Here is a 26,414-nt window from a genome sequence, read left to right as displayed (position 1 = left end):
CGCAGTGACAGCCAGAGCCATGAGGGATTCTAAACCTTTTAACATGCAGGAGTTGCCATTTTTAAAGTGTGGAATTTCATCTTTGATTCTGCTGCCTCCAGAACTACAACAGTAGGTATATCTTATTTACACCAGTTAAATTTATTTTGTATCTGTGGTGAGACACTCACTTCTGTTTTCATTGAATAGTTGTTTATGAAGTAGTAAAGGGAAATATACTCTGTGCCATGCCAGAGGCCCTCATATCTAATTGCACAGAGAGAAAAATCCTGAAAAACAGATTCTAGGGCTGAACACTGCCGAAAACCATAGAGATAAGAACTGAGACTCTTGTCTTGCGCTAAGTAGTGCTTCCAGCCCAATACAGAACCACCTTTCACCTAAGTTCCAATGCAAAATATAGACTTTCCAGAACTGAGAAGCCAAGGGACTGAATAGTGATGCTCTTGACAATCACGGCAAATGCTGCATAGGATTTCAAGGTTTATCTGTGTTCTGACTCTCTACTGCAGCATCTCCATCACTCCGGCTCAGCTATTTTCAACCTTTCTTATCTCACAGCACTACAATGGTCAAGGCACAACATCAGGCATTGGATGCCACCAGTGGGGGCTCACATCCCCACTGCCCCTACTAATAAATAACTTTCCCCCAAATCCGTGTGGCACACCTGTGGATCACTCGCGGCACACCAGTGCGCCACGGCACAGCAGCTGAAAACGGCTGCTCGAGCTTTTCTGTCTCGATGGTCCGCCCGTCTCCGTGACGCCTGCGTGGCTGTACCAGTCGCAGAGCCAAATGGCTCCAGCCGCAGCGGCTCTCCAGAAAAGCCGCAGGTTCCTGTTCGCGACCGAGAGTCCCCACGCACAGAGTGTGAGGTGCGGCAGTGAAAACAGCGAGAAATCAGCGCTGTGCGGGGGGCGGGGAGACAGAGCCCCGCTACGGTCCTTCGAGAAGCGCCGCCGTTCGCTGGAGGCGAGGGGAAGAGGGATTCGCGCATGCACGGCGGTGCTCTTCAAGGACTCCAGCGGGGCTCTGCCTCCCCGCCCCCCGCACAGCCCTGCCAGAAACCAGAGCGAGCACCCCACGGAGTGACCCTCCCGGGGCAGATGCCGCAGAAGTGGAGGACTCCAGCCGCCCTCAGGGGAGCGGCAGGTGCCTCCCCGCGAGGACCAGGGCGGTAGAGCAGGCGAGTGCGGCCTCAGCCCCGCCCGCTCTCCGGGGGGAAGCCCCTGACTCCGAGGGCCGCTACCGAGCAGACCCGCCCAAGCGCGGGCTACGCAGCCTCCGCCGTCTCCCTGGCTGCGGTCTGTTCTCGACCCGGAAGGAGGCCGGGCAGAGACGTCATCAAGCGGCGACCGTCTGCTCCCGCTCCGAGAAAGTCCAGCAGCGGGCGCAGAAACAGAAGCGGCCCGAGCGTGCGCCTCCCTGCGGGCAGCGGAATCTGTCAAAAACATGGCGGCCTCCGTAGTGCTGCCTTCCATGAGGGCCGCCATTTTGTCGTTTCCGAAACACCTGCTGGAAACGTCACTTCCGTCCTTTTCCTCGGCCGCCTCAGGGGAACGATTGCAAGGCGGAAAGTTCCAGCGTGCCTCGCGGGTGCTTCTAAACAGGACTCGGCTTCCCAGCGTGCCTTGGGCAGAGGCGCTGGGCAGCCGCGGAGGAGGAAGCGAGAGTTGCCCGTAAGTCCGGCTGCCGTGGGCTCTGCCGCGCCTGCCGTCGACCATGCTGGAGGAGGCCGGCGAAGAGGTGCTGGGCTCGGTGCTGCTGAAGGCCTCGTGCCTGCCGCTCAGCTTCCTGCTGGTGCTGCCGGCCGTCCTGCTGCTGCTGCTGGGCCCGCCGCCCGCCTCGGCCGCCCACGAGTTCACCGTCTACCGCATGCAGCAGTACGAGCTGGGAGGGCAGGCCTACGGTTAGTCGGCGGGGCCCCCGCGGCCTCGGGCTCCTTCGCCGCCGCCCCTCGCCCTGCGCAGCGCGTGCGGGGCCGCCTCGCTGCGGAGCGGGGAGGCCTGAAGGAGAAGGCCCGTCTCCGCCGGCACCGGCGCCTTGGCTCTTCGCAGGGGCGTGCTGTGGGTGGGAGGCGGGTGAGGCAGAGCCTCCCCGCTGGAGTCCTTCGAGGAGCGCCGCCACCATGCGAGGTACTCGCAGCCCACACACTCCGTGGTTGGGGGCGGGTGAGGCAGAGCCTCCCCACCAGAGTCCTTTGAAAAGCTCTGCCCCCCGTGTAAGGCGCAGGGTGGAAGTGCGGTGGGTGAGGAGGCAGGTGAGGGCAGAGCTTCCCCTCCGGAGTCCTTCGAGAAGCACCGCTGCGTGTGAGGCACCCAAGCACCCTCAACCCTCGCGCGAATGCGTGTTGGTTGGAGGCGTGGAGGCATCAGGAGCTGCACAAAGAAGAAACAGTGAAAAATGGGTGCTGCCCTGAGACACTTATTTCATCCTATTTTTATTTTAAAAAACTACTATATAGTATTAATACAACGGAATGGAGGAGGTATCATAGAGTGCTTTGTTATGTGTGGGTTTTCATATGCTACTAATGAAATAATGTGATGTGATCTATGCTCGGTGGGGAGGGTGGCACTGAATTGCGATGTGTAAGAATGTGCAGGCCTGTATCCTATGCTATTAATGCAGAAGTTTGCCTGGATTTCTAAGCGTATGGCTGTGTAGTGCTGTAATACAGTGATATAGTTACTCTAATGTGCTGTGGTATGCATGCAGAGGCTTCTCTGGAGTAATTAGTGATATACAATGCTTCTAAATGATTATGATTGTGTGTGTTTGTGTTTAATGAATGAACGTGGGATTGCTAGAGGCGAAGATATTTGTAAGGCTATGCAATGCTTTAAATAGTGCTGTAAACCACAGAGGGGGGGAACTTTCAAGTTCAGGGGTCCTGAACTTTTAACAATTGTACAGAAAATGGAGTTTCAGCAGGTGCAGCTTGTCATCTCACAGATGACACTCTGTACCTACTGAAATTCTTTCTCCCACACAATTGATAAAGGTCCAGGATACCTAAAGTTAAAAGTTTGCCCACCCTTGTTATAACTATCATAGTGTTAATGTTCTTGACTGGATTCAGTATTATGTGCAATAACAGAAAAATATATCGCTAAGTTGTTCTGTCAATTTTCTCATAGTGTAGTAATATTATATAATTAAAGTGTTGCTGCTTCTTGCAGGTACAATAAGTACTATGGTCAATCTGCATATGTATTAACCAATATGCAGTATGTTATAATTAAAAGATTAAAATACTGCCTGTTACCCATGTTGTACTGCTTGTATAACACGCATACTACTTCTTTGTCCCCGCTGATCAAGGGGGTGAGATTCATAGGAGTGTTAGTAGACTTATCTTTGTTGTAGTGTGAGGTGTAGATCAGTGCATCTAAGCAGTGTGTGGTGCTGGAAGACCCCTGCTAATTCCTGTCTGTTCCTAATGCTTGGACTGGAGTGCAATGAAATGTTAAATATCCTAACCAGTCAACTGCACTTACCAACAGGACCTTCCCTTCCCACTTAAACATTTCCAAATGCCCATCTTGAATGAATGTGTATATATGCATGTATGTCCATTAATTCATAATCTTTTCTCACTGTGGATAAATAATTCAGTTCCTACTTGATCTAGCCAGAAATATTCTAGAATTCATGCTTTTCCAAGCTCCTTCCCTGGTCTGAAATATGTTAGAGACACATTTGCTTTCCAAGAGAACAAATTGGTATTTTCGGCTTGCACAACCAGAACATGCAGGTAGCTGCTAATGCTAAGGAAATGCTCATGCAGTACAAGCTGTAGCTTGTAGCTTGCTGTCACCACTCCAGCGGTCCACTACCCAGACATGTGCAGAATGTTGAATGGGACTATGGTGAATGGAAATGGAGTTCTGTTGGTCTGAGCAGCTGTTTTTAGCCAAGATAGCCAACCATGGATATGTGCACCTTCTTAGCAAAGCTGCAGCAGTTTGTTCAGGTCTACAACGAAAGACTGACAAAAGCAGGCAGATCGAGCATGTCCGTTTAGGACCTCAAGCAGTGAGGGATTGTTTAAGAAGCTGGGGAAAAATAAAGATGGAAAAACTCTATAACCATGACATTATCATCATACTCTGTTCATAGATCTATTTTTAAATTTTTTACTGGGATCCCAAGGACCACCAGCTAGAGATGGGGGAAATGGAATCTCAGTGGGCAAACAAGTGAACCACTGCTCCATGTTGTTGGCATCCTTCAGTCTCGGAAGACTATGATGTCACGCTCTGAATGGTGGTTCTGGAACAGAGTGTCCTCTCCAGTGCACGAAGCCTGGGTAAAGTAGGTATGGAGGATAGGCTGTTACCCATGCAGCAAATCCCCCCTCTCCACGTCGCTGAAATGGTCCAATGGAAAGGCAGAGGCCAATACGGTTGGTTCCAGCGGCGTCGCAGGATTTGCCAGAGCATGACTGTGTTCAGCTATGAACTGCCTCAGGGACTCCGGCTCTGGATTTTGCCTCGAGGTTGACTCCTGAAGCCTTTTCCATAACTGGATGTAGCCACAAGGCAGTGGAGGTTTGGAATCAGAGTTTTCCTTCTCTCAGATGAGCTGCCTTCACAGGCTAACGAGTCCCATCTACCCGGTGGCTGTTTAGTATACATACATACATACACACACTGCTCCATACAGGTCATACATTGGGAAGATTGAGCTCACAGATGAATCTACTGTTTCATTCCATGGTGTGTGTGTGTGTCAGGGATGCTTTTGTTGTTGCTGCTGTTAGCCAAGTAGGAATCCTGCTGTCAGTCATTCAATTGTCTACCAATGCAGTTGTAATCTCCCTTCTACCTGTTCCTGGGGTTGGATATAAAGAAACTCCCTGTGTCTGTGACTTTAGAGTATCATTTGGTCCCTTCCTCTGCTCTTGTTCGTTTGGCAGGCACCAGGAATGCTGTGCTAAACACAGAGGCACGTACAGTGGAGGCGGATGTCCTGAGCCGCCGCTGCGTGATGATGCGGCTGATGGATTTCTCTTATGAGCAGTATCAGAAGGCCCTCCGTCAATCAGCTGGAGCCGTGGTGATCATCCTACCACAGAGCATGTCGTCGGTGCCCCAGGATGTTATCCGGGTAAGCATCCCATTAAGCTAGAAGTGCAGTAGTGCTAAGTTTGTTCCAGTAGAGTTTTAAGCCAGACTTCAGTATTCTGCAAGACCAAGTTCAGAATTCTGCAACCACGAATTGCTTGGAGCAGACTTCTCCAGTTTGATTGTGAAACTATACCAGGCTGTCTTTCAGTGCTGTTGTGTAGAGTAAAATTTCATAACATGGTTGGTATTGGCAGACAAGTGACACTGACAAGTGCTCAGCCGTCTTTGCTGATCTGCAGCTGCAGGGGGGGATTGGGTATATTCTGACATGTACTTTTTAGACAATAGTGAGACATAACAGGGCTTGAACTGACTCCAGACTGTAGAACAGGTCCCCTGCAGCATTTAGTGGTTCCTTGGCTTACAAGAGGATGTGGATAAAGTTTGTACAGGTGCAACCTATTTATCTCAACACAAATTGGGTGGGGGGAATTCAAAGTTGCACACACCTTTACCTCCTTTGCCCTGCACTGGTGTCTGGCTCCGTTTCAGTGCAGCAGAAAACATTGTAAAAAGGCTCTGACTGGCACAGGCAGGGAAATAGACCTGGAGCCATAGAAGAGGTTCCCCTTGCGAAGGAACAATAACACTCCTAGAGACCCTGAGCCAGCAGAGAGGCTGAAGAGGGGAATCTTTAGCCCGAATACGTGCAGCAAGGTGGAGCGCACTCAGTCACTCACTTGCTCTCTCACACACACAGACATGGGCAGGTGCAGTAGTAACAGAGGGGATTGCTTTAAAAAACTCTGGGAGTGTTTGCTGAATTCCCCCCTGAGATGGTGCAGACTCTCTGTGCTCCAGCCTACACAAACAGCCCAGCAAGCAAGTCTTCCCAGCAAGCCAAAGCATGAGATTTAGGCTACAATCTTCTCCACACTTTCCTGGGAGTAAGCCCCATTGACTAGAATGGGACTTACTTCTGAGTAGGCAGGCATAGGACTGAGCTCTGAGGCTACAATCCTCTCCACACTTTCCTGGGGGTAAGCCCCATTGACTACAATGGGGCTTACTTCTGAGTAGAAATGCATAGGACTGGACTCTTAAAAGCTAAGCATTCCACCTGTGAAAGAAGCAGGGACAGCTGGCAAGGGGGAGGGCTGAGTGCGGAGTGGAGGAGGGGGAGATGATTAAGAACCACTGCCTTCCATCCCCAAGTGTCAGGCTGCAGCGTATTTGTGTAAAACACATCATTTCTGGGTCTAATTTAGCACAACGCGTTTTTTCGTAATCGAGGCGGGTCAAGGAACGAAACTCACGTGCGTAAAAGTGTTCCACCTGTATAGGGTAAAATCTTTTAAAACCACTGGCTTGGGTGGAAGTATTTGTATAGGCTGTTTACTGCTAAACCATGTCCAACTGCTATCATGTTGGCATGTGACCAACAGAAGTAAGACACTGTGAGTGTGATCAGAGGTCCATCTTGGGTCTCCTTGCCATCAGAGGTCTGTTTTGCATTAACAGCGGATAATGCCTTGGTTGTTGTGCTGAGGTTGTGGAACTCCCTTCTTCAGGTCCTTTTTGCTATCTCATTAATAGTGTTTTGGCAGGCAGCAAAATCATTTCTGTTTCTGCAAATTCTTAAATCCTGCAAATTCTTAGCCCTGCTTCAATTTTGAATCTGCTGCAATCTAAATTTTATTGTGTTTGTGATCTGTTGTATGAATAGATACAACAGATTTATCTCACCTTTTATGTACTGAATCTTTTGTGAACTGCTTTGAGACTGAAAGGCAGGACACAATTTTTAAAAAAAAACTAAAAATTGCACTAGTACTGGAAGACTTTATTTCTTTCCTCTTTGGGATGGTTGGAAGTGACAGTGAGGAATTAATTCCGTCTTACCGTAGATATTGGCTAACTTAGGATGCAGTCCTAACCCCTTATGTCAGTGCTTTCCAGTGACAGGATTAGGCCTTATGGGGGTTAGGGGTTAGGATTGGGCCTTTATTCTAATTACATCACATATGTTATTTCTATATAATAAGCCAGTGTTATGATCTTCATGTCGCACACAAAAGATTGAGACTAGGAGAATAATATCCTGCCTCCTGCATTTTTAAAGGAACAAATGATGTTCCTGATCACAGTTCATACTTGTGGCCAGTGCAGGAAATGGGTCCTGTTTATTTCTCCGTGCAAGTCAAACCACAATAGCTGCTGCTTGTTGGCTGGCATCAAAATGGAGAGCAGCAGCTGAACTCAAACTTATGGTTAGCTGTGCAAGCCCTGCCAAGTTTTTCCCACTGCTGATAAGGTGGGAGTAAATTACAGTTCTGTAGAGATAAGTGTGAAAGCTCCTGCCTGCTGCTTTGTGAGTTTGACCTTCCCTTAGGCTTCCCTCTCTCCTCCACAGCAATTCATGGAGAATGAGCCAGAAATGCTGGCCATGGAAACAATTGTGCCCGTCTACTTTGCCAAGGAAGATGACGAGCTCCTTTCAATCTATGACCAAACTCAGGCAGCTTCTGCATCACAAGGCTCGGCCTCAGCTGCTGAAGGTAGGCCTCTTCTGAACAGGTAGCTGATCTGCTATGAGTGTTGCAATTCCTCCTCGCTCTGTGTGTGTGTGTGTGTGTGTGTGTGTGTGTGTACACATATATATACTGAAGTATTTAAACATGAAAAGATCAAGTGTAACCATGGTGAGCAAACAACAATTGAAAGTACGCTTGTGCAGGCAAAAATATGCAGGGGTGTATTTCTGCCAGAGTGCCATTGTTTCAGACACAGGGGGAGTGATATCAGCCATTGCAGCTTCTGACCAGCTTGGTTTCAGGCAGCTTCGACTGAAAACTTTAAAGAGCCAGCAGTCCCCCAGGCTGCCATGAGGTGACCTCCATGCTCAAGCAGTACCCTTCACTGAGACCTGGAACAAGCATGCAAAAATCTATGTGGAAATCAGCATTTCTTTAGGATCTTGTCCTACTCCAGAAACGTGTGTTAAAGGCACCCTTGCGTTGATTGTGATCACAATACATCGGATGTATGTTTGGTTGCACACCCAGTAGCTAGCAGAGCTTCCCTATCCCATGTTATCTACATGGTTACTGGAAGGCAATTCTTGATTGCAGTGACAACTTACCAAGTGGCTGTTTGCTAACCTCAGTTTTTGTGGTTGGTTGCTTAATAGTTAATCTCGTACAAGCTCAAACAATAAGATCAAACCAAAATGCAATAACCTAATATTGGTGTAGCTCAATTCATGACAAGTTTTTCATCAACTGAAGTGTCATTTTTAGTAAAGAAACAGTAATCGAAAGAACTAAAATTCATTGTCCATAATTCTAACAATTCCTTATTTCACATGAAAATTTAATTCACTATACTGAAAAGCCAGGGCAGTTGCAGCTACATTATCTGCTGTTTTATTTACCTTCAGTTAATCTACACCTACGTTAATCTATACCTCTACAGAAGTATGTCTATAAACTGCAGGACACACCAGTCACCTTCTATCCCTGTTTTGTTTCTAGTTCTGTTGCACACGGCAACTGCCAATGGCTTCCAGATGGTGACAAGTGGGGCTCAGAGCAAAGCTGTCAATGACTGGCTCATCACCAGTGTAGAGGTGAGTTCGGAAGCACTGCGTAGTCTAGTTTGCCTTTTGAAGGGAGCAGTCCTAAGCAACCTGAGAACCCAGTGATAGTTGTGTACTATTGACTGGAGCTGAGGAAGTGCTTAGTTCGGACTTGTCTGCCAAGGTTGGAGGTTCCAGGGTGCATTCCTTGCAAACTGGGCTCTTGATGGAGTGATACTTTGTGCTTGGTGATGATTTGGTTTATGGTAGCAGTTGCCTCTATTAACATTTTGTTCCCTTCCCCTAGGGGCGGCTGGCTGGTCTGGGAGGAGAAGACCTGCCCACTATAGTAGTTGTTGCTCATTATGATTCATTTGGAGTGGCCCCAGTAAGTTGTTCTTAGCAGGTGTCCCAGGTATTTGCAGTGCACCTTGACTCACTTACTTGAGCCACATGATTGTTTTAATGAAATATTCCTTAAATTTGGGCAAACTGCTGGTGGAGATTTGTGTATTTGGTGAGGCTCCATGTTGGTTATATATTGTTCCTAGTGGGTGGCAATATTGTTCACGTTAACTGAGTGAGAAAACTTAGTCCTTGAAGCAAGGGGAGATAACCTAAGCCAACAGTCTTCTGTCTTTGCTCTCTTTCCTCTTTCTCACTTTCTTGGGTGGACCAAAACATAAATTGTGGTAGTACTGCTGTTATGGCCCAGTTCTTGATTCCAGCCTACCAGTTGAAGGCTACTTACTTCAGCCATCTTTGGGTTCCTTCCCATTTGGCAAAGTTATAGAATCAGACCATCGGTCTGTTTGAAGTACAGCAAGTCCTTACAAATTTTACCATAGCTGGGCTCCATAACAAGAGAGCATAATGGCGGGCTTACTGAGCACTTTCCTATCACACTGCAAAGCAGTGTTGCACCCCAGAATGCTGCATGACATTCTGGGGCATGACAAAGCCAGAGAAGTGGATCTCAAGCCCAGTGTGTCCCAGAAGCAGCTTCTGGTAGCCCAACAGTGTGCAGTCGCCGGGAACGCGGAGGTCAGAAGATTTAAAATTGTTCATCAGTTCTCAAATGAAACAATGTTGAATGAAACAACTTTAAGTGAGGTCCCTTAACATCGACCTATCTCTCCCCCCCCCCCCCCACCAGTGGCTCTCCCATGGTGCAGACTCCAATGGCAGCGGAGTCTCTGTGCTCTTGGAACTGGCCAGGCTGTTCTCTCGCCTCTATACCTACAAACGGACCCATGCTGGGTAAGAAAGGGAGCAGTTTCTTCTCCTGGGGAGCTGGAATCTTTTATTCCAAACAGCTTTGTCTAAGTTCTGAACTGAAATCTAAGTTCACCCATTCCCTGTTTTCAAATGCACAGATATAATTTGCTGTTCTTTGCATCTGGAGGCGGCAAGTTTAACTATCAAGGGACCAAGAGGTGGCTGGAAGACAACTTGGATCACACAGGTACAGTGGGCGTATTTTATAGCTAATGACTTGGAGAAGCTTGGGGGGGGGAGGGCACTGGGCTTGCTGATAAGGTGGCTAAGAGGAGAGAGGGAGGTATTGGGTGACTGGTTGGGAAGCTGTCCCAGGGGAGTAATGCTGTTTCTTTCCTCACTGGAGCTGCCCTGAGCCGTTTAACTAGTCCTTAGTAAATGCCCAGGTTTTGGTTGTCAAGCACATGTTGCCTTGGCAAGAGGATTAGCCCCCAGGACCATCAGTTTAATAGCTCTGTGTCCGTTTTCAGATTCCAGTTTGTTGCAGGACAATGTCGCTTTTGTCCTCTGTCTGGACACTTTGGGGCGAGGAAACAGCCTCCACCTGCATGTTTCAAAACCTCCAAAAGAGGGAACCCTACAGCATGCTTTTCTGAAGGAGCTGGAACTGGTAAGGAAAGGATCAATTTTGGTTGTGTTCGAAGAGCGGTGTCAGCAATTGAACTTACAAGTGCATATGTGGTAGTACTGCCAGTTTGGCATACAAAGCATTCCCAGCTAAAGGGAATGCCTGGGTGACAAAGCCGATATTCACATCACCATTGCAGTCCAAACATGGAGGGAGATGGAACAATGACCCCATCTATGGGCAGTGAACAAAATAATCTCTGGTAAAACCACTTGCAAACTCTTACTCTCTGGTCTCCAAATCTTAATGTATCCTTGCACTAACTTGAGCTTTCTTAAAATTCCAGTTTCTTCTGTTAAGTTCTTGTTCAAAAAGATGCCACTGGTATTGTGTAGTTGGGGGATCCTAGAGTATAGTTAAGAGGGCACACAGTGCCCTCTTAACCTTGCTGCAGTTAAGCAGGTCTGGATAAGTGCTTGAATGAGAGACCATCTGGAAACATCACCCTTAATAGCTCAAAAGACACATTTCAAGATCATGTGGAGGTTCCTTGCTCCTCCTAGCATTGCCCCAGACTGTATTGTGATTCATTCTGGGGTGACGTTGGGAGGAGCAAGGAACCTTTGCACAACCTGGAAGTGCATCTTTTGAGCTATTTTTAAGCCGGAGAAGCTTGGAAACTGCACTGTTTGACCGCACAAAGCAAAGGAATGTTATTTTGGTGTTCCCGCCCCCCCCCCCAACTTTTACATTGTGATCCTGATAATCATGGATTTTGGTATCTGTAGGGGATTCTGGAACAGAACCCCTGTGGATACAGAGGTCAGACTGTACATTTAATAAATGTTTGATAAAGAAGTTCAGCATGCAGGACAGATGTGAGAGTTGGGGAGGTAAGTCCTAGCCAAAGATTTTTTCTTGTACCACAATCAGCATTACACTGTGTAGCCATTTCCTTCAGGGGTGCTTGTGGTGAAGGACAGAATCCACACAGCTTGCTGTGATTGCTTCCTCTCAATTTTTCCTCTTAAACAGAGGTCATTATTTGAGGTTACCTTTCCTCCTGCTGCTCTGAAAGAGTCATGGTAATTCAAGCTCTGTGCGTGGAACCCAGGAGGGATGAGTCTGTGTTCATTTAAATAGAGAATCTAGGACTTGGACCTTGTTGACTTGGGCATGTGCTGATTTAAACAAGCAGTTTTAATAATACATACATTTTAGTCTCTGTTAACACTTCCTATGCGTACAGTTGTCTCTCTGTAGTGGAGTACACTGTCAAATTCATAGCAGCACACAGATGGGGGGGGCTACTTTCAGATGGTCTCCCATCCAGTCACCACTCAGACCCAGATTTGCTCAGTTGCAGCAAGGCAACTATATTGTGTGCCCTCTAATCATGCCCTAGGATCCCATGTACACAATACCAGTAGGTCACCTGAAGCCTATTTCTGGCCCTCACCGTGTTCGACAAGGGCACTCTGTCTTTTGAAGTCTCCCTGTGCCTTGAAAGATAGAGACCAGGGATTCAAGGCTTTCCATTTTATATTCCACTTCTCGTTTCCTGCTGTATGTGGAAGCTAAGGCAAATGCAGAGAGGAAGAAACAGTTGAGACTCATAAGTGTGCCAGAGCCTCAGTTGCTCTTTGTGCTGGTGATGGGAGGAGTTAAAGAGCACATTGCATTTTGGTTCAACTGGAAGGGAGTAGGTAGAAAAAGTAGGCTTAGTGGCCCTGTTGTCCTTAGTGAATCTCTGTTCACCTGTGTCCTGAAGGAATCTGGAGGTAAACTACCAAAGGTCTTAATTCCTGTCTTGTTGCTCACACCAGGTGATTGCCAGCCAGTTTCCAGAAGTGAGGTTCTCCATGGTGCACAAGAAAATCAACCTAGCAGAAGACATGCTAGCATGGGAGCATGAGCGCTTTGCCATTCGGCGTCTGCCAGCCTTCACTGTTTCCCACCTTGAGAGCCATCGAGAGGGCCTGCGCAATAGTATCATGGACGTGAGGTCAGCTTCTGGGTGAGGAGGCCTCAAGTAGGGCTTAGGTGCTGATGAAGAGGCATGGTGTACTGCTGTCCATTTGTTGACTGAGGAGAGCTTGGAAGCATCAGAAAATGCAACCTGACGGCTTGGAAAACTTGCTCTTTGGCCATTTCAACCTCACAATTCACATTTCTCACATTTTTTAATACTGCCCTTCCTAAGGAGCTCAGAGTAGTGTACATAGTTCCTTCCCTCCTCTTGTTCCCACAACAACCTTGTGAGTTGGTAGGTGAGGCTGAGTCCAAGTTCACCCAGGAAACATCATGACTGAGTGGGGATCTGAAACTGAATCTTCCAGGTCTAAGTTCAATTCCCAAATCACTACACCACCCTGGTTCTTGCCAGGGGTGAGACAGGAGAGATGATTCAGCACTGTAATAGCAGCCTGGTTTCATGAGACCACATACACATCCAGTTTAGCATTCCAATGTAGGCTGACTCAGGAAAGCTGGTTGGTAACCTTCAGTCTCAAAAGACTATGGTATAAGCCTACAGCACCCGCTATTCCCAGGCTATCTCCCATCCAAGTACTAACCAGGCCTGACCCTGCTTAGCTTCCAAGATCAGACAAGGAAAGCTGACAGGTGAGTTATGAAGACAATAGCCTGCCTTTGTCCCTAGGATCCAGAGGTAGACTGCCTGTGAATGTGGAAATTTGAGTGTTCTGTACTCCCATGAATTTGTCTGGTGGCTTTTTAAAAGTAGTTTTAAGTTTAGTGGTCACTGCAATTGTTAATTTCATGTTTTTTTTTGGGGGGGGGGGTAAGGAAGACTACTCATCAGGGTGCACAGTGATCTGATATTGCCTAGTGTGACTTCATCTTTGTTCTTCCCTCCTTACCCAAACTTCTGCAATCAGAACAGGTCAGAGGCATGTGAGTGGTATGGATGCTGTGGTGAGGCACATGTATGCCTCAGTCTGTTTGCATTCTGCATATGGGTAAATATCTTGCCAGCCAAAAATGAAGCACCACAGTCACTTTAAAGACTTTATCCCTATCAAGATAATGTGCAACTTGGCCCAAATCTTGGTATAAAGGGGCCAAGAGTTTTCTAAAGAATTACACAGATTGAGGTAGTAGAATTAGATCACAGGAGGGTGTGAGGTGTATTATATTTGCATATAATAAACTAACACCTTGGTGGGGGAGTGGAGAGGTTGAACCTAGATCTCTTCTTGATATGGTTTGCTGCATAGAGAGAGATCTTTATGTGGAAGAGCATTCAAGGCAGTTGTGGAATCAAATATTTGAAGTGGTGCTGTCCAAAATTCCTCCACCACATTATGCATAATAAGTAGATTATTGGAAGCAAAAGTTTGGAAAAGGGATGCAAATAGGGTGAACCCTTAATGGGCTCTCATAAGTACCTGCCATTTCCCAGGTGTGCCATGTAGACTGTTTTTCTCTAGTGTTCCCATTTGCATTTTTAAAATGCAAATTGATACGTTTTGGTACCTTTTGAGTTGGGGAGGTTGCACCAGTGTGTGTTTCTTGTATTGTTTTTTATCCACTTCCCCCAATTGAATGTTGCCCAACTGTCCATGTCTTCCTAAATTGGGGTTGTCATGCTTGCAGGATCAACTTAGATACTTTATTTACGGTCATCCGACCAGCTAAACACAGACAAACAAAACAAAATACACAGAATTTAAAACCAACACCCCTTTACATATATATAAAATCATAAAATCAGAGGTTTACACTCTCAATTTTCTTTCTTACCAACTGTGCAGCATAACAAAAGCAGGCAACCCTGAATGATATATCAGAGTATACGTCAGAAAGCAGAAAAGCAAGCTGCTCCTCCACTTGCATCCCCGTTTCAGTACTGAAGATCGGGGAGATAAATTTAGCTCTCAAATCATCGTAATATGGACATTGCAAAACAATGTGAACAGTTGTCTCCACCACATTTTGAGGGCTGGGGCACAGTCTCTCTGAATAGGGACGCCTTGCATAGCGCCCCAAAAGAACTGCTGAAAAAAGTACATTACACCTAGCTTTGGTAAAAGCAATCCTAAATTTAGGAATAACAATATTATAAAAATATCTAGCCGGTGCAAGTACAAAAGCTTGATCCCCAAGAAAAACATACAGAGAGAGACTGGCTCTCGCAGATCTCATTTCAAGGTCCACCAACCTCTGACGCAATATTTCTTTTGCATCTCCTGGGCTCATCATCATTAAAGACTCTGGGGAGAGATCGCAGAGTTTGAAAGGATCCAAGCACCTTCTTTCCCAGGTGCCTACGAAAGGATCCGAAAGGATCAAATAAGTAAAGTTATCCTGTCTCGAGTGAATCTTCAAGAAATAATGTAAGGCATTTAGCCACATCGACATCTCTATACTTGGGGTACCGGATTCCAGCCTGACCACAGTGTTCGGCACACATCGGGGAACATACATCAATTGACGCAAAAATTTGGTCTGGATCACCTCCAAAGACCTGGTATTTCAGGATCAACTTCATTGATGAACCTAAGATTCATCAGCCAGAACTAGATGCAAAATAGTGGATTGGGGTGCAGAGATGCATTAGAGCAGGGCAATTCAGAGTACAAGCTTAACTCAGAAATTTTGTTCTTAGTACTGAGCTCTCAGTTCTTTCATTCCTGATTCCCCCCCCCCAAGCTTTCTTGATTTCAGCAAGGGGGGGGAGCCTTCATTGTTGTGAACATTTGAATGTCAGAAAACCCTTGGTGATCTGCTACAAGTCACTCAGAGATCTTCAAGTAGTTCTCAAACTCCCTAATGCTCACCAAGCCTTTCTATAAACTCAGCCACCTGACTTCTAGTAGGTAGCCCTTGCCTTCTCCTAGAAAGGAAGTGTAGATTTTGCACACTTTCTTCACATTTATAAATGCAATAAGTTGGTTGCCCCTTCTTGAGATCTTTACCATTTGTTGTGAAATCTCTGCCTACTTATCTGTGTCCAGCAAAGAGCCAATTCTAACACAGATGTTGTCTTTCCTCTTGTAGGGCACAGGTTGACTCCAAAATTCTAACCCGCAACACCCGGATTGTTGTTGAAGCATTGACTAGGGTGATCTATAACCTAACAGAAAAGGTCAGTTTTTTTCCTTCATCTGTCCTCAGTCAGTTTGCCCTAGCCATGTGTATTCATCATTGTCCCTCTTTCTCCAGGGAGTGCCTGCTGACCTCCAAGTCTTCACAGAACAGATGGTAAGCAAACACAGCTATGCCATGTGCCAGGCAAGTGCCTAAGGGCTACATGGGCATTAATTCACAGGATGCCTCTCTCTTCTGTGCTCCTGCAGCAGATCCAGCAGGAACAGATGGAGTCAGTGATGGACTGGCTCACCAGCCAGCCGAGGGCTGCTCAGCTTGTTGACAAAGACAGCACCTTCATCAACACTCTTGAGTATTATATGAGTCGCTACCTGAAAGATGTCAAGCAGCATCATGTGAAGGCGGACAAGCGGTTAGCATGGGGGAGGGGAGGCTATCCATGGCTGTTGAACAGATTTCCCTTCAATGTGATACTCCTTTCCACCATTATCACCCCCACATTCACCTTTTTCTGTAGCATCAGGCATTTGCCCCAGTGGAGGCAAATTTTGTGTAGTGGACACCCAGAAGAAGCAGGATAATCTGAATTCAGAGTCTTTCTGACTAGCATTTGGAACCAGGATGGCATTTTCTAATGGGTCACCCTGCAAGCATTAGCGGGGGCCCTGTTGGATCAGACCAATCTAGCCCAACTTTCTGTCTCCCACAATGGTCAACCAGATGCCTCTGAGAAGCCTACAAAAAGCCTACAACACCCCCTCTCCTGCTGTTGTTTCCTGACACTTGGTATCCTAGGTGATTCTGTTTAGGAAAGCCTGGGATACATTTATGTTGATGCTCCTCCAGGGTAGTTATAGTTATCAATTCTTGATAACATGAGTGCAGGAAGAAGCAGAATCAGTAACTAAAGTATTGTTGGCCAATGTATCTACCCATTATTTTGAAATGCAGGCTTTTGAGAGGCTGTAGTTAACTCAGTGATCAAGCATAGACTTTCCATGCAGAAGGTCCCAAGCTCAGTCTGGGCATCTCCAATTAAAAGGGCAGAGCTGAGAAAGACCTCTGCTTACCTGATCACCTGGAGGTCTATAGATAGCACTTGACTAGCTAGACAAAGGTAGGGGTTTTCAAAGTATGTGTTACAGCACCTTAGAGCATCACAGCACACTCACAGGGGCACCTTGGGGTGCCTCCTGTGGCCCCTCCTACCTGTTCTTCTATGTGCTGCCATCTTGAATCTCGTGAAATTTTATTAGATCCAAAATCTAACACCTGGTTGAGTTGGAAAAAAGAGGCTGTGGGGATATCCCAGCTATGTTTGGGAACCACTGGACTCAGGGTTTTATTCTGTACAAGCTGTCTTATGACAGCTTTCTATTTTAATTTGTAGCTCTAACAATGAACTATGTTAGATACTTAAGTTTTTTTAATGTCTCTCTTTCCTTAAACAAAAATCAGTGATCCCGAGTTTGTATTCTATGACCAGTTGAAGCAAGTAATGAATGCATATAGGTAAGCATCAGCGGCTCAGTTCTCTATTGCAGTGTTTCTCAAACTGTGGGTTGGAACCCACTAGGTGGGTTCCGAGCCAATTTCAGGTGGCTCGCAACCTGAATTGTGACCTCAATATTTTATTCATTTCAATATTTTATTTTTAATATATGAGACTTGATGCTACCATGGTATGTGACTGTATTTGGGGAAATGTTACAGACCTGTACTTTAACAAGCTACTATGTATATTTTTTTTAAAAATACTAGTAAATAGTACTTACTTCTGGGTAAGTGTGGGTAGGATTGCAGCCTAGGATTTTTAAAAATTTTCCTGCTTGATGATGTCACTTCTGGTCATGACATCACTTCTGGTAGGTCCTGACAAGAATCTCATTCTAAAAAATGGGTCTCAGTGTGTGAGAACCACTGCTCTATTGGATGATGAGATGAGAACATAAGAACAGCCCCACTGGATCAGGCCATAGGCCCATCTAGTCCAGCTTCCTGTATCTCACAGTGGCCCACCAAATGCCCCAGGGAGCACACCAGACAACAAGAGATCTGTATCCTGGTGCCCTCCCTTGCATCTGGTGCCCTCTCTTGCATCTGGTATTCTGACATAGCCCATTTCTAAAATCAGGAAGTTGCACATACACATGATCACTTGTAACCCGTAATGGATTTTTCCTCCAGAAACTTGTCCAATTCCCTTTTAAAGGCATCCAGGCCAGATGCCGTCACCACATCCTGCAGCAAGGAGTTCCACAGACCAACCACATGCTGAGTAAAGAAATATTTTCTTTTGTCTGTCCTAACCCTCCCAACACTCAATTTTAGTGGATGTCCCCTGGTTCTGGTGTGATGTGAGAATGTAAAGGGCATCTCTCTATCCACTTTATCCTTCCTCTGCATAATTTTGTATGTCTCAATCATGTCCCCCTCAGGCGTCAATTAGCCTTTCTTCATAAGGAAGGCGCCCCAACCCGGTAAACATCTTAGTCGCTCTCTTTTGCACCTTTTCCATTTCCACTATGTCCTTTTCGAGATGTGGCGACCAGAACTGGATGCAATACCCCAGGTGTGGCCTTAACATCGATTTGTACAACGGCATTATAATATTAGCTGTTTTGTTCTCAATACCTTTTCTAATGATCCTAATCATAGAATTGGCCTTCTTCACTTTCGCCGCACATTGGGTCAACACTTTCATCAAGTTGTGCACCACCACCCCAAGAACTCTCTCCTGATCTGTCACAGACAGTTCAGAACCCATTAACTTATAAGTGAAGCTTTGATTTTTTTTGCCCCAATGTGCATTACTTTACACTCACTTACATTGAAACGCATCTGCCATTTTGCTGTCCATTCTGCCAGTTTGGAGAGATCCTTCTGGAGCTTCTCACATTCACTTCTGGTCTTCACCACTCAGAAAAGTTTGGTGTCATCTGCGAACTTAGCCACCTCACTGCTCACCCCTGTCTCCAGGTCTTTTATGCAGAGGTTGAAAAGCACAGGTCCCAGGACAGATCCTTGGGGCATACTGCTTTTCACCTCTCTCCATTGTGAAAATTGCCCACTGACACCCACTCTCTGTTTCCTGGTCTTCAACCAGTTCCCAGCCCATGAGAGGACCTGCCCTCTAATTCCCTGACTGTGGAGTTTTTTTCAGTAGCCTTTGGTGAGGGACTGTGTGGAACGCCTTCTGGAAGTCCAGATATGTAATGTCTATGTGTTCTACCACATCCACATGCCTGTTAAACTTTTCAAAGAATTCTAAAAGGTTCTTGAGGCAAGACCTACCCTTACAGAAGCCATGCTGATTCTCTCTCAGCAAGTATTGTTCATCTATGTGTTTTCAGATTCTATCTTTGATAGGCATTCACCATCTTACCTGGTATAGATTTTAGGCTGATCGGCCTATAGTTTCCCAGGTCCCCCCCTTTCCCTTTTTAAAGATTGGTATGACATTTGCTATCCTCCGGCACTGTGGCCGTTTTGAGGGACAAGTTGCATATTTTAGTCAAGAGATCAGCAACTTCATTCTTCAATTCCTTAATAACTCTTGGGTGGATGCCATCAGGGCCCTGTGACTTATTGATCTTTAATCAATGAGGTCTGAAACACCTTGTCTTTCAACCTCTATCTGATTTAATTCCTTGGTCAGGAGGGGCCATTCGGGCAGCGGTATCTGCCCGAGGTCTTCTGCCATGAAGACAGATGTAAAGAACTCATTTAATTTCTCTGCCATCTCTAAGTCTCTTTTTATCTCCCCTTTCCCTCCCTCACCATCCAGAGGGCCAACCGCTTCTCTGGCGGGTTCCCTGCTTCTAATATATTTGAAGAAGCTTTTATTATTCCCTTTAATGTTGCTCGCCATGTGTTCCTCATAGTTTCCCTTGGCCTCCTGTATCACTTTCTTACATTTTGCCACAGTTTCATTCTCCTCATTAGGGCAAGATTTCCATTTATGGAAGGAAGCTTCCTTGCCCTTTACGGCCTCTTTAACTTGGCTCGTTAGCCATGCGGGCACCCTCCTGGACTTAGTTGAGCCCTTCTTTCTTTGCGGTATACACTTCTGCTGGCCCTCTATTACTGTTGTTTTAAGCAGCCTCCATGCACTCTGGAGAGATTGGACTCTTTTTACCTTCCCTTTCAACCTCTTTCTAACCAGCCTCCTCATTTGAGGGGAGTTTGCTCGTCGGAAGTCAAGGGTTTTTGTGAGAGATTTGCCCGGTATTCTTCCCCCGACGTGCATGTCGAAACGGATCGCAGCATGATCACTGTTCCCCAATGGCTCTGTAACATTGACATCTCTAACCAGGTCCTGAGTTAGACCTCAATATTAAATCCAGAGTCACCTGTCCTCTGGTGGGCTCCATGACTAGCTGCTCTAAGGCACAGTCATTTAGCATGTCAAGGAATCCAGCCTCCTTTTAGTGACCAGAACACAAATTGACCCAGTCGATGTGAGGATAATTGAAGTCCCCCATGATTACAACCCTCTCCCTCCTTGTCACCTCCCTGATGTTTCCTCATTTCAAGGTCCCCTTCTGGTTTCTGGTCTGGAGGACAATAGTACACCCCCAGCATTACATCGCTCCTCAGGCCTGGTAATTTAACCCACAGAGATTCTATGGTGGACCCGCCTTCAATCTCTACTTTGCTGGATTCTATCCCTTCCTTAACGTAAACGGCCACCCCACCTCCAACATGCCCCTCCCTGTTCCTCCTGTAGAGTTTATAGCCCGGGATTGCGGTATCCCACTGATTTTCCACATTCCACCAGGTTTCTGTTGTGCCCACTATGTCATTGTTTTCCCTAGTCACCAGATGGTGAGGTTGATGGCACATGTGCATTACAGGCTGGCGTAGGGGGAAACTGGTTTGCTCTCACCTTGTCAGTCGAGAAAAATTTAGGGAAACATATTTTACAGACTCTCCTTGAATTCCGATGTGGCGTGACATGCCATCAGAGAGGTGTGTGATCCATTGGGTTCAGTGTGGGTTTTCTCCATCTGACAACCAATGCTTTGAAGAGGGGGATGCTGGCCAGGCAGGTGAAACCAGTGGAACATTCCTCCTGCCTAGTTCACAAAATAGTTGGGTAGCGGGAAATCAAGTCCAGGCCGCCCGATCTGGTAGAGAGAATTGAATGGTTCTTCCTGAGGATACTGCCATTTAAAGCAGCTGTTGTGAGTGTTAGCCCAAAGTAGCTGCATGCATGATCCTGAACACCAAGACTGCAGGGGAAGATACTTAGAATTGGATGCTTTTCTTTCTAGGGGAGAAATAGTTCAGATGGCAGATGGTGCTGGGAAGTATTACTTTGCATGGACAAAATGACTTGGAAAAAGAGATGCATGCCCTTCTCCAGAGGGTAGCTGCTGTTCCTGTTTCTCATTTTCTTTAAATCCCCTCTTGGTGGAAGCAGTGCAGGTGTGTACTGAGTGTGTGTGTGCGCGCATGCGTGTGTGTGTGTGTGTGAGAGAGAGAGAAACCTGAAGTAACTGTGTGTATGGTTGTGGTTTGTTTTTCAGAGTCAAGCCAGCCATTTTTGACCTACTTCTGGCTCTCTGCATAGCAGCCTATCTTGGAGTTGCCTACATAGCTGTCCAAGTGAGTACAGTGAAGAATCTCTGTGGCTTTCTGAATGCACACTCTTCAAAAAATGCAGGCAGGGCTGTGCAAAATTAGGCTTGAGAGGCATTTGGGCTGCTACTTCCCATAGTACTCCTTGAGTTTGGGCAGTCTACTAAAGAGGCTTTTTCACAGTATATTGAGAAATAGGTCCAGGCTCCTAGAAAGTGCAGCTGCCTTCTTTAGGTATCAGAGGCACTTTCATGATTTGGTTTATAAAACTGATTCTCCTTGTGTGAACAGGGAAGTGAGTGACAACAGTCTGCAAATGTTTGCTGTTCAGAGGCTAGAGCTTATTTCTGTCCCTCATGCTCTCCAGTCCAGATACAATTAAAAATGTCAGAATGAATTAGAAGTATGTGTAGAGAGACCCCTTCTCACCTACCTTTATATATCCATTCATCTAGCGGTTCTGTAACCTAGGAAAGGGGTGGGTTAAAAATTGGGATTAAAAATGTTGAAAACATAATTGCATAAGTGTTGAAACATGTTGCTTGAGTCTTTAAGCCATGGATTAAAAAACATTATAGGATCTAGTTCTAACATTTCAGTTTCAACTGTGGAAAGCATCTTCAGGAGTTGTAAAGAATTTGTATCCTCTCATCTGTCAGTTGGCTGCTGGCTTAACTGTCAGCTTCTGCTTGAAGGCATACTCTTTTGCCTGTTCATCATATATAAGGCAAAAATACTTTTGTTCTGGTGTCATTGTCTTGTGCAGTCACTTTTTGTCTGGGTCTCAATGCTCTATTAATTTCTAGTTTTGTGTATCCTTTTTGTTGTAAGGACTTATATATGATATAAGGCAAAAAATCACATATAAGATTGGGAGGGTTTTGGAGAAAGCCAAACTCAAAACCATCTATAAACCTACCAAAAAGATATCTCAGGAGTTGCAGTCCATGAAGGATAAAAGATCTCCACTTTTCATGGCTGGTGTATATCGCATTCCTTGCAAGGATGGGAAAGTCTACATAGGGGCCTCAAATAGGAGCATGCTTACTAGAGAAAAGGAACACGCATGCTACTTCCACTTAGAGCAAAGTGAAAAATCAGCAATGGCAGAGCATGCTGTGAGAACTGGCCACCAAATAAATTTCAATCAGACTTGGGTTCTTTTGACAGTGCAACAATACCATTCTAGAATCTAAAGAGAGACCACTGAAATTCAAAAACATGAACAAAAAAAGAGGAGACTCTGTTTAAGTAATGCCTGGCTTCAGCACTCATGTATACTAGAATAAAAACTTTGAGGAAAAACCTATATAAGAAATTATAGTGATGATGAATAGGCAAGAGTGTTCGTATGCCTTTAAAAATTCAAGCAGGAGCTGGCAGTTAAGCCAGCAGCCAACTGACAGAGCAGTGGTTCTCAAAGTGGTGGGTCGCAACTCACCATTGGAAACAAAATGGGTCACTTTCCCCTTAAGGGTATCCCAACAATGCTGCAGCGATCACAGTACCATGGGCATCCAGGCACCTTTCAACATACCTGGGGGGACTATGAACTCACAGCCCTCTCTGAGCCTCCCCCTCTGCTGCAGTAGGGTCCAATCCACGCCAATCCAGTGGGCTCCAAAACCCACTTCTGGTTTTGGAAACACTGCGCTCTGGAGCTCCCACTGCAGCGGAGAGGAAGCTCGCAGAAGGGGCTGTGGGCCTCCAAGTTCCTCTGGGAGGCTGCACAGTCCCCCCAGGTATGTTGAAATGTGCCTGGGTGCCCACGGCACTGTGATCGCTGCAGTGCCATTGGAACATCCCAGTCCCCACCCCATCAAGACTTACCAGTGCTTCTCAGACTCCCAGAGAGTTTGAGAACCACTGGATTATACACATTCTTTACAACTCCTAAAGATGCTTTCCAGAGTTGAAAGTGAAACATTGGAACTGGATCCTATAATTAAGTGTTTCTCAAACTGTGAGTTGGGACCCACTAGGTGGGTCACAAGCCAATTTCAAGTGGGTCCCCATTTCAATATTTTTAATATACTAGAGTTGATGCTACCATGGTATGTGACTGCATTTGGGGAAATGTTACAGACCTGTACTTTTAACAAGCTACTATATATATTCTTTTAACAATGATAGTCAGTCAATAGGACTTACTTCTGGGTAAGTGTGGTAGGGTTGTTAAAAAATTTTCTGCTTGATGATGTAACTTCTGGTCATGACATCACTTCCAGTGGGTCTTGACAGATTCTCATTCTAAAAAGTGGGTCCTGGTGCTAAATGTGTGAGAACCACTGCTATAATGTGTTTTAATCTGCGGCTTAAAGAATCGAACAACATGTTAAATTATGCTCATCCAGCCATAAAAGCCTTTGTAAAAAATGTTTACCAAAAATGTTTGTAAAAAAATGTTGAATTTGGTGAAAAACCTCTTGCAATGTCTGCCTGTCTCTCTACACTTTGAATCTTAAAGCTTACCACTTTCCAGTTTTACAAATGTCTACAGCCATGATAACGAAAATTTATTTTTTTGTGAGTCCTTTGTTTAAACACAAGTTGAGGAGACTTAGGTTTGCCTCTCAATTGATACTTGGTTAGCACATGCCTGATTTCAGTGTGCTCTGATTGCAACCATTGTTTCAATCCAATCACCAGCATCCATCTAAAGAGCTCCTTAGTGCATATGTCCCGTCCTGTCCATCCTCCCTAGGGTTATGAGTATATATTTTTCTTTGTTTTTAAAAGCAGCATCCCCATCTGCTGTTTCTGACACAATTCAAAGTTCTAACGCAGCTCCTCTCCATTTCTGAAGATGTTTGCTGTGCTGTTGAAGAAATGCAGATTCAAAGCTCCTATAGACTAAACCAGAGGTTCTCAAACTGGGGCATTGTGATGCCTCAGCCTGAGGAGCTCAGTCTTTGCCTCTTTAAGGAGGGGGGAATGCAACAACAAAATCTCCTGAATTGCGCCCATGCCAAAAGTGACAGGGGCTTCGTTTTACTCACCACCACCACCAGCAGCAGCCTCCTGGGTTCCTCAAACCTCAGAAAATCTAAAAATAAAGATTGCGATCCATTTTGGGCTTCGCAATCAAAAATTAGAAGTGGATTGCGATCTTTTAGATCGGGGTGTTAAACATAAGGCCCGGGGGCCGGATGCGCCCCCCAGAAGCTCTTTATCCGGCCCTCAGGCTCTCAGCTACTGAGGTGTTACAGCTGAAATGACAGTCCACATAAAAATTGGGCTTTCCCAAATCTTGCAATATGATCAAAATTTGCATACTTTCTTTTCTGAGATTTGCAGTTAATGAGTTTCTATATGAGAACAGGGTCTGATTTCTGGCCATTAGCTGCTTAATGATGTCACTTTCTGCTTAATGACATCACTTCCGACCCTCATCTGGAGCCCTGAATGCTAACTTCTGCCCTCTGTATGAAACGAGTTTGACACTCCTGTTTTAGATATTCCGAGGCTTGGGGGGCCCTGCACAGGCTTCTATGAAGCTTCATGCACCCCTGGGAGACTGCTGGTGATGAGCAAAACAAAGTCCTTGTTGCCTCTGGGGATTGCATTGCTGCAGTCCCACTCCCCCACAAAGACTTACTGCAGCTCCCAAACTCTGGGAGTTAGGGAACTGCTGGACTAAACTATTCTTAGAGAATTCACATTGTTGCAGTTAAATCTCCCCCCCCCCCCCAATTAAGATAACTTGCCATTTTCTTTCTCTCCCCTGCCATCCTGCTTCAGCTCTAATCTAGCCGCAAAGGCATCCATTCACCATGTCTGTTACAATTTCTAGCATTTCAGCCTCCTGTACAAGCTGGTGCAGAGACTGTCCCTGAAATCCAAGCAGCAATGAAGAGACTGACTACTGTGAAATCTGAGCCATTGGAGGAAGTCTGTCCAGGACTGTGTTTGCAAAGGATGCTGCTGCTGATTTCTCTGTTCCCTTTGCTACCCTGGAGCAGAGAGAAAAAGCTGAGATTAAAACACTCTCCAACTCCTTTGCATTCTGCAAACCTGCATTTCTTCCCCATCCCCTTCCCTGGGCCAGAACTGCAGTGATACACCTCCTTCCAGATCAACCAAACAGTGAATGGCTGTCTTTCTCCTCTCCCCACCCCCACCTTGGAAATCTTCATCTGAACAAAAACATTTCATAAGTGCAAAGCTGCTGAACTGGAAACGAGTGATACGTGCCATACTTCGAAGCTTTGGGGGCAGACACCTTGGGCCCAGGGGCATGGAGCCTGCCTGATGAAAAAAACTTGGAGGTGTGTTTGGAGTAGTTGGTTTGTTTTTATAAAATGTCCACATGTAAATTAAAGATAAGTACTAAGAGGTTTTTTCCTTGACATTGTTGGCCCTGATTTTGCAACTTCGGTTTTCAGTAACTACAATAGATCTGGATGATGGCTTTTGCCCTTCAGATGTAATCAAGAAGACTGATTTTCTGGTTTAGCCAGGACCTGCAACAGTCTCAGCATGAGAAAAGGATAGTTTGGGATGGCAGTGACTTAGTGGTTGGGGTTATTCATCTATGGCCATCTTTCCTTAAGGAAAATTTGCTAGTCTTCCTGGAGGAAAGATGTCTATACATGAATAGCTATTCTAGATGGCTTTTTAATGCTATGTCCTTTTGTGTTTGGGGAGGGGATGGGCAGAAGGTAGGCTAGGATCCACAAAGCTGCTTTTTGCCTCCCTCCCTCCAAAATTGGGCTATTGGAATCACTATTATGTAGATTTGTACGCATATATTCAGTTCATTCTAATAACTGTTGCATAAAGCACCCGTTGAGCCCTTATGTTGTAACTTGTGGGTGGACCTGTGGCATTCTAGTGAAAGCACAAGTGGGTCCCTGAAATCTGCCTACTCTTTGCTTGTGTGTTGCAGCATGTGGAGAGGGGGCATTCTTCTAGCAGCAGAAAATCAAAGAAAAACATCCACAAAACCCACAGCTGCTGTCACCTTATTTCTTGGTAAACCTTACATAGTCTGTGCTGGTGTTCTTCAAAGCCAGAAAATGTAAAATACCTTATCAAAAAATTATCCTTCCATTCTTATATACACACTGTAAACCTCAGGCCTTTTAAATACAACAGTTGAGAAATAAGAATAGCACTGAAGCCTGTCCTAACTGAGGAGTTAAGTCAGATAGAGGTTAAAAGAGAAGATGTTTCAGACCTCATTGATAAATTAAAGATCAATAAGTCACAGGGCCCTGATGGCATCCACCCAAGGGTTATTAAGGAATTGAAGAATGAA

The 26,414-nt window shown here is 45.8% G+C and overlaps 1 protein-coding gene across 5 annotated transcripts; it reads left to right on the top strand.

Annotated features, from left to right (window-relative positions):
- Positions 1–1,575: 1,575 nt before the first annotated feature.
- NCLN (nicalin) lies at positions 1,576–25,503 on the top strand. 5 transcript variants are annotated; one of them, XM_066636695.1, is made up of 15 exons: positions 1,580–1,912; positions 4,925–5,115; positions 7,489–7,633; positions 8,609–8,703; positions 8,960–9,040; positions 9,809–9,912; positions 10,029–10,117; positions 10,401–10,540; positions 12,325–12,515; positions 15,521–15,608; positions 15,686–15,724; positions 15,820–15,983; positions 17,030–17,083; positions 21,103–21,181; positions 24,948–25,503. In XM_066636695.1, exons 1-15 carry the CDS (start codon positions 1,726–1,728, stop codon positions 25,005–25,007), a joined length of 1,707 nt encoding a protein of 568 aa, XP_066492792.1. In that variant the 5' UTR covers positions 1,580–1,725; the 3' UTR covers positions 25,008–25,503. The 5 variants fall into 5 exon arrangements, with proteins under 5 accessions (XP_066492794.1, XP_066492795.1, XP_066492792.1 ...); XM_066636696.1 differs by having other exon boundaries at positions 1,581–1,912; positions 12,325–12,503; XM_066636699.1 differs by having other exon boundaries at positions 1,584–1,682.
- Positions 25,504–26,414: the final 911 nt, after the last annotated feature.

The sequence above is a fragment of the Tiliqua scincoides genome, chromosome 8 (genome assembly GCF_035046505.1).
Source record: "Tiliqua scincoides isolate rTilSci1 chromosome 8, rTilSci1.hap2, whole genome shotgun sequence".
Taxonomy (NCBI): domain Eukaryota; kingdom Metazoa; phylum Chordata; class Lepidosauria; order Squamata; family Scincidae; genus Tiliqua; species Tiliqua scincoides.
Note: the sequence above shows the minus strand (reverse complement) of the source record. Positions and strands in the feature narration are given on the sequence as shown.